Source organism: Miscanthus floridulus, chromosome 11 (genome assembly GCF_019320115.1).
Source record: "Miscanthus floridulus cultivar M001 chromosome 11, ASM1932011v1, whole genome shotgun sequence".
NCBI lineage: Eukaryota > Viridiplantae > Streptophyta > Magnoliopsida > Poales > Poaceae > Miscanthus > Miscanthus floridulus.
Window position 1 is genome coordinate 67585060 of NC_089590.1, and position 7922 is coordinate 67592981.

Sequence of the window (7922 nt, forward strand, 5' to 3'; positions counted from 1 at the left end):
TCGCTCGAGGTCAGCGGTGAGGGGGCCTCGGGCGAGTCGGAGAATCGGCCGAGGCCAGCGGTGTTTAGCTGGTTTCGACTTTTACGAAGTCTAAGCAGTCGTTTTTTGGTTCTTGCTTAGGGTACCCCTTCTCACTGTATCCGACACCAACATTCTGCACCATACAACGTAGCAGGTCTAATCGCCGTTCTATAAAACTTACCCTAAGTAGATTATGATTTTAGAAAAAATAGCTACCATAAGTAGAGTATGATTTTAGAAAAAAAACTTTAAATATAATTTATATTATCATGCTAAAACAAAATTTCTAAGAATTATCCATATTACACTAGTTTCTATGATTTTTTTAGGTTAAAAAAGCTTCTATGATTTTTAATTGCATATTTTTTTAGATATCTCCTTTTTTTATAAGATCTTCATCCTGCTGACGTGATGCTAGCTGATACTGTATACATTATGTCAACCAAAATCCTATAGGAACAAATTAGAACGGTTTTAAAATCTAAGGGAGATCAAAAACAGTTTTTAATTGAGGGACGTAAATCTAGAGGAGATAAAAACAGTCTTTCAATCGGGGATGGTAAATCGATTTGGACAAAAATTGGGGAGGTTAAATGGACTTTTCTCGGTGGGTGGTGACCGGTTGACCGCCGCCACCTTAGTCACGGGACACAGTAGCGCAAATGTTGCGAGCGGCGGCGTCGAGGTGCGCCCGCGGTGCCGTCCGGCGGCTGTCGTCGTCTGCGGCGGTGGAGGCTTCACCAGTCGCCGCGGGGTCGCGGCGGAAGCCTCTCCTCGACGAGGGTGACTGGTCGTACTATCGGGAGTGGTGGGGCGAGGAGGACGGCCCCGGCGAGGGGGCGCAGACCGTCTTCCGCCGCCACTCCGAGTGCGGCAACGGCGTCGTCTCCGTCTCCGCCTACCCCGCTTCCCGTCCGGTAGCTACCGCCTCCTTTTCCTGCTTGGTTTAGCAGTACCCTACCTGAAAATTTAGGGGGCCTGCACGAAATGACTAACTCAAGAAATGTTACTCTTCCCATCCATTATTCTGTAGGAGTACTGTACAGTATATCTTAGTATAAATACGGTCTTCGAAATTAGATCGTGATCTTTATTTTTTCTTACAACTCATTATTGTCGGTTGCTACAAAATCAATTGATATTAACGATTTGAAATGCAGATTTTTTTTTTCCACAACGGGAAACCTGAATTTCATTACCGAAGCAACGAAATTACAAAGAACTGAGTGCCATGTCCATAACCACATATCACATAACTTAACTGTACCAACATATAGGCCATGTTCATTAACGATTTGAAATGCAGATATGTTGATATTAATCATATTGGCCCATGCCTACCCTAGATTTTGGGTCAAATTATTAGTACTGTTAGATTTTGAAGGTCTACTAAAAAGTCCAACATCGTTAAGTACTTCTGTCCAGATCATCCTTCCGCTTGGCTGATACTCGCTGCTTGTACTTGGCCCTCGCTGGGTTCAAATTATGTATCGAATTATACCATATTAAATGCAAGATATTTTTGCTACGCATACCCTGAGTTCAAATCCTAGGTCTGCGCCCGCCACTGCTTGTATGTACTAAGTGTATATATATGACTTGACTAATTATTGATCAAAACATATGAAGTTTGACCTTCTCAAATCGTATGCATCATAATTGAGTAGTAACTAGACATAATATTTTTCATTCGATATATGAAATTGTAATTTGATATCTTTTTGTTTTGTAATAGTCAATATTAGATTCATATTGATTCTCTTAGGTGGCTTGAGATTCTTTTACCAGAAATGACAAAGTGAACCCTTTAGTTTGAGCTAGTACTTTCCATAACCTGAATAACTTTGGAAGACAGTTAAATACATCTTCTGAGTGATAAGTTGACTAGGGGACTTTTGAGAGAAAGTTTATTTGCACAGACAAGCTTCCTTTAACAAGGAGATTTAGGAGTTCATAAGACAGTAAAGGAAGTGCTTAATGTGCTGATGCTTGGGTGTGTCCATAGGAACACCTAGATTTAAACATGAATGCTTGCCACTACCCACGCTGCTAATTAGTATTACTACTAATTAAAAAGGGCGTACCCAGTGCAGAGAGCTCCCGCTCTGTGCGGGGTCTGGGGAAGGGTGTTAGTGGCAAGCCTTACCCTCGCCTGTGCAATGCGAGGAGACCGCGACTCGAACCCGGGACCTTCCGGTCACAGGCGGTAAGACTCTAACGCTTGCACCAGGCCCTACTAATTACAATTTTAAAACAAATTTTGGGCTCCCTTGGCTCTGTGCAAGCACCTATGCTACACTTCTTAATATACTATGCTGATGCTCTGAAAGCTAGTGAATAACTTGGTTTGCAATTTGGGAGGAAAGATAATACTGAAGAGTACTTATTAACCCGGCAACTTAGATTTCTTCTCTGAGCAGACTGGCTATTTTTGAGATTATTGTTTGTTCCAGGAAAAAAATGTGTGGTTTTCACCTACTCTTTTACAGGGCACAATGCTTGTTGAAAAAATGCGATGGTCTAATTTTCTAGGGCTTTCCTGTGCAACTTACCATGGGTGTTGCACTTTTTAATACCATTTTTTAGTTTCAATTTCTTTAGTCGATTTATTGTCTGGACTCATTGAAACACAACTTGTTATCTGGTGTCAGGCAAGTGAGCATTGGTCAGCCACGGAGAGATGGCTTCATGAAAGAAATGCAAGACTATACCCAGAATCTGCCAGTTCTGACCAGTTTAAGGTACTAGGCTACCAGTGGCGAGTGATGCGTTTTAATGACCATACACGGCAAAGCACTGCAAAAGTGATGACATGTTATAGGACTTCGGGTCAGAGATCATTATTCTTGATGCAGCAACCACATGTTTTAGCTGTTCCTTGTGAGTTCACTTGTACCATCTTGCATTCATTATGATGATGGCATGTTCATTTTGTTTAGTTAACTTCATCTATTCATTTAGGGAGATTGGTGTTCTTGCCCCTTTGAAGGCCAATTGTGATTTTATCCTCGTTTTCCTAACTTTGTGATTTTACTCTCATTTTTTGAATCCGAAGCCACCGTTTGCCCATGTTGTAGACTCTGTTAGCTGAAGGCCAAACAAATGAATTAAAGAAAAAGAACAAAATATTCAAACACAATTCTACCCCTAACCTTATCCTAACCGTCCTGGTTCTGCCGATTGTTGATTAAGCACGTGCAACTTGTTAAACTTGGCTCAGATTTGAACTATTTGGAATTTCTTCTGTATAAATTCTTTCAGAATGATGCACAAATATATAATGTCAAAATAGAGGGTAAAATCAGAGTACTAAAAAAACTAGGGGCAGATTCGTAAGGCAAACTAGTCCTTTTTTTAGCTGAATAGACACCATTAACTCCTCTTTACAGAAAGGGTAAACTGTGCCTTCGCTTTGAAAATGCAGGAGCAAAATCAAAAAGTTAAATAAATGAGAGCAAAAACACTATTGGACTTCAAAACAGGGGTAAGAATACAAGAGCCCCTGTTCTTTTATGTCTGCTAATCTACAATTTTGAAAGAGCCATTCTTACACATAAGCATAACCATTTACATACCAGTCATACAGTCAAATATACTAGTAACATGCATGGTTTCCCTGATTATTTGTTAACTGCTAGTGTTAAAAAATTATTATCATACCTGCATCTGCATATGTTTTATTGGTAAGTTTGCATGCACCGAGCTGTCAGATGCAAATGCAATGCAATTGGTGTTTATGATGTTTGCGCTGTATCTTTTACCTCAACACCATCATACACTTCTGAAAGTTGATATTTTCAGATGTCAAGAGTATGGTATCAGCAGGATTGACAGCGCTTCCTTGTTCTTCATATGATCTAGCACAAGCAGCATCTGGACAGAACACTGTGCAAATTCTGTGCATCGGCCATGGTGGCGGCACCTTACCATTGTTTTTGGCTAGCAAGTTCAGAGGTAAACACTATCACAAACTTCAGCTATATTCATAGTATCGATACACTTGCAGTGCAACTTCCCACTTGCTGATACTACTTTGTTTGCTGCATACTGTAGTAAAGTGAAATCTTTCCAGCATTAGGGTTTTACTGCAATTTCTTACTTGCTTATGCTTCCTTTCCTGTGGATCGTGATGAAGTGAATTTTTCCTGTCTTAGTTGGTTGACTTGTATCTTGATACCTGATGCGTTGAACTTCAGAATTACTACTAAATTACACTTGAATAGACGATTGACTGAAAAAAGTGCATCCCCTGTGTCAGACTGCTTGAAGTCAAATCACTTAGGATTTCTTTTGTTCTAAGGTATTATGTGTTGTGCAGATACACCTGTAGATATTTTAGGCCTCCGCTTCATTATAATGCCTGATTCACAATTTGGCTCTTTCAGGTGCTACCATCCACATTGTGGAAATTGATCCAGTGGTTGTTTCGGCTTCAATTGAATCCATGGGTTTCCCCATGTCATCTGTTAAAGGCTTATCGTCCGACGAGTCCATGCTGCCTGCCGACGCCGATGATCTACTATGGGGAGGCATACATGACCGCATTTTCCTGCACATAGCAGACGCTGAGGATTTCATTGCCAACGACAGCAACGAATATGACATTGTCTTCATCGACGCCTACGACGGAGACGACGTATTTCCTCGCAAGCTTTGGGACGTCGACGGGGCATTTATGAAGAACCTAGAGAAGAAAGTGCATCCCATCCACGGCACCGTGGTCGTGAACTTGCACTCTGATTCGGAGCTGCCAGCCTCCGAGGCAGAAGGCAACGCCGATTTCCAGAGCATGCTTCCCATGGGCAGGCACGTCTCCCAGGTCTGCAGGGCTTACAAGAAGCACTTCGGGCTGGCCTTCACGGCCGCCGTCCCGTGGCTCTGCAACATCAGTCTCGTTGCCTGCCGCGACAAGGGGATAGCGAGCGGCGCACGCCTGGGGCTGAGCCACAGGGATTTCGTCCTTGGCAAGCTTCTGTCGAAATCTGACACGGTGGAGCGTGCGCTGGACCTGCCGTTCCCATGTCTGCCGTACATCAAGAACGGTTTTACGATGGTTCATTGATATGCATGTGTTTTGTGTGGAATTTGATTATTTGAATGGTATGTTTTGATCGAGAAATCACCTTGTTTTCTCCTCTTAGATGTCTGCGGGGCATGTCTCTTGCTGTCTTGCAGATGCCCCCGTTGGTCGTAGCTGCGCTGTAGTAGTCCGCAGTGAGGACTGCTTGAAAAGCTATGACTTGTCACAGATTAAGGGTCTGTTTGATACAAGAGCTACAAAATAACGATAATGCTCACGACTGGGTGTCCGTTCGTCCAGACATCGCGTTTCCTGGACCTGTGCAGCAGTCTGGCCTAAGATGCAACCGGTCTGCTCCCCTCTATGCTCTATTGATCTCTCTACTCTCTATTGAGCACGCTACAATAGAAATTCTCCACTAACTTCGACCATCGCGGCTACACGGTTGTGTCCGCCCGCCCGACTCTGTCGCGCTGCCGCCGCCATCCCTTGCGGCGCCTCCATCCCGTGCCACGCCACACTCTGGCGCAACGCTGTTGCCACCCCTCACAGCGCCCCCATCCCCTGCGGCTCCTCTGTCCCCCACCGCGCCATGTCGTGCCCCATCATCCGCCGTGCCCAAGATAGGCAGCCAAGAGACAAGGCTATCGCTGGCCGGACCCAGGACGCTCCACCATCCTCTGCCGCCAGCTGGCCGGACCCAACCGTTCCCCGCTCTGCTCTGCGTAGCACCGAAGAAGAAGGGCGAAAAACACATGTTGCAAACATATGTTTCAGGTGCTTTAGATGTTTTAGAGATATGTTGCAAGTGTTTCGTATCGGTGTTGCAAAAGTAGATCGGGATGTTGCACTTGTTGCAATGGCTATACATGTATGTTTCAAGTGTGTGTTCCAAATGTTTTATATGTATTGGACGTATGCTGCAAGTATTTTCATCTGGATGTTGCACAAGTAGATCCGGATGTTGCATATACATGCATGTTGTAAGCGTATTTTTCAAGTGGTTTCAGATGTTTCATAAGTCTGTTGCAAGTGTTTTATCTGAATGTTTGCAATGATTTTCAAGTGTTTTAGGTGTTTTTGCATGTGTTTCAGACGTATATTTCAAGTGTTTAATCTGTCTTCTTTGCAGGTTGCATCCGGATATTTCAAAAATAGATCGGAGGTTGCACATGAGATGCGCGCGAGAACTGGGAAGCGACTGGCGGTGGGAGCGACGACCAAGATGGCGCGGGCGACGCTCGGGGCGGCGCGGGCACAAAGCCAACGGACCCGTGAGAACAGCTACCTGCACTAAGGAAATGGCCGAAACATCATGCAGGCCCGCCCCGCTCGTCGCTGCTACAGCCTACAGACCTACACGGTGGCGGGTTGGAGCTTTGCTGCCGCCGGTCCCGGTCTCGGGTCTTTAGAGTCGTCGCTGCCCGGCGACGGTAGGAAAAGGAAAGGTGGTTCACAATTCACAAAAGACTCCAACTACTGTGATAACGTGATTCCGGCAACCGTACGAGCGGTTAGAGAACTCGGTGTCACACGGCATGGCAGTTTAATTTTAATTTTTGGCTCGCCAGAAGTCGTGGCCGCCGCAGCAGGGTCAGCGGCGCGCACGTGAGGTACATTAAACCCGGACGCCGACGTGCATCTAGAGCTAGCATGGCAGCCCACGAGGTGCTCGCGGTTGTCGATAAAGACCGCGTACGTTACAGACTTACAGGCCAAATGCGGTTAACCGTTGACAAATGATAGAGGCCGGCCTCTAGTCGTAGCTGTTAGGTTGATGTATAATCCTAAACTGGGTTCAATGGTTTAGTTGGGCTTTTGATCCACGTCTTGATCGGGGGTGTCCAGCCCACTATGGCTGGAAGACCCCTGTCACACTGCGCAATAAAAAGAGGTAGAGGGCCGGCGGCTTAAGTCATGAAGTTTGCCTGAGCTACATTTTTCCACCGACACCTAAACCCTAATCCGATCTAGAGGGACGCAACCAGTGACGGGAAGCCACTAGCCGCGCCACCACCGGACTGCGTCACCGGACTCCACTGCCTTTACCGCCAGTCGCCACCGCGCATCACCGACGTAGTCTTCACCGACCGTCGCTGCCCTAGCGCAGGCACTGAATCCATGGCGGACGCGAGCGGATCTTCCTCCACTGCGGCGTCAGGTTTGACACGTCCAACTTCTACCCCTCCCTTTCTCTCGTTCTACCTACCGTTACTGTACTAAGTAAATATTCTGGGGTTCATGATTCTATTCAACAGCAAGTACCCGGCTAGATCTATGTTCCTAGTGATTCTATAAGTTTTAACAATGGTACCAGAGCCATGGTTTTTAGGATTTTTAGATCTAGAACGGGGAAATAGACAAGAAAGCAGAGAACCGATCAGATCCAGTTCAGATCTGAGAAGAAAGAGGGTTTTCCTAACTCTAACCCTAACTGGGTAAAAGAAAGAAGAGTAGGTGGGCTCGGTTTCAAGTCTACTCGAAACCGAACCCTAAACCCGCAATCAATTCGGGAAGAAGAAGAACAGAACAGAAAACCCTAACCCTAACTTGATTTAACCCTAACCCTAATCCCCAATCGGATGAAATCCGAGAAGAAAATCCAAAATAGATGAAGAAAATCAGAGGGGGATGTTAGGGAAGGGGAGGCCTACCTCGCCGCTGCGTAGTGCTGCTACCTCGCCGGCACGCGGGGAGAAGAAGGCCGAGCCGGGGGGCGCTGCTCGCTGGGCTCTGGCCAAAGGGGCACCGCGGCCAGGCCGCTCGACGGTGGCGCGCTCACCCGCTGGGGAGCGCGCACGCCGGCGAGGGGGCCGGCGCCGGCGCCGGGGCTCTCTGCTCGCTCTCGTCGTCGTTTGCTCATCGCTCGGGTTCGCGCGGC

The 7922-nt window shown here is 46.2% G+C and overlaps 1 protein-coding gene across 1 annotated transcript; it reads left to right on the forward strand.

Annotated features, from left to right (window-relative positions):
- The first annotated feature begins 650 nt into the window (after positions 1-650).
- Positions 651-5497, forward strand: LOC136493428 (uncharacterized). Its single transcript, XM_066489516.1, has 4 exons — positions 651-938; positions 2673-2901; positions 3823-3975; positions 4407-5497. The coding sequence occupies exons 1-4, from the start codon at positions 684-686 to the stop codon at positions 5081-5083; spliced, it is 1314 nt and encodes a 437-aa protein (XP_066345613.1). The 5' UTR covers positions 651-683; the 3' UTR covers positions 5084-5497.
- Positions 5498-7922: the final 2425 nt, after the last annotated feature.

Coding starts and splice junctions, on each gene's coding strand:
- LOC136493428 (XM_066489516.1), top strand. CDS start 684: ATGTTGCGAGCGGCGGCGTCGAGGTGCGCCCGCGGTGCCGTCCGGCGG. Junction 939..2,672: donor CCTACCCCGCTTCCCGTCCG/GTAGCTACCGCC, acceptor ATCTGGTGTCAG/GCAAGTGAGCATTGGTCAGC. Junction 3,976..4,406: donor TTTGGCTAGCAAGTTCAGAG/GTAAACACTATC, acceptor TGGCTCTTTCAG/GTGCTACCATCCACATTGTG.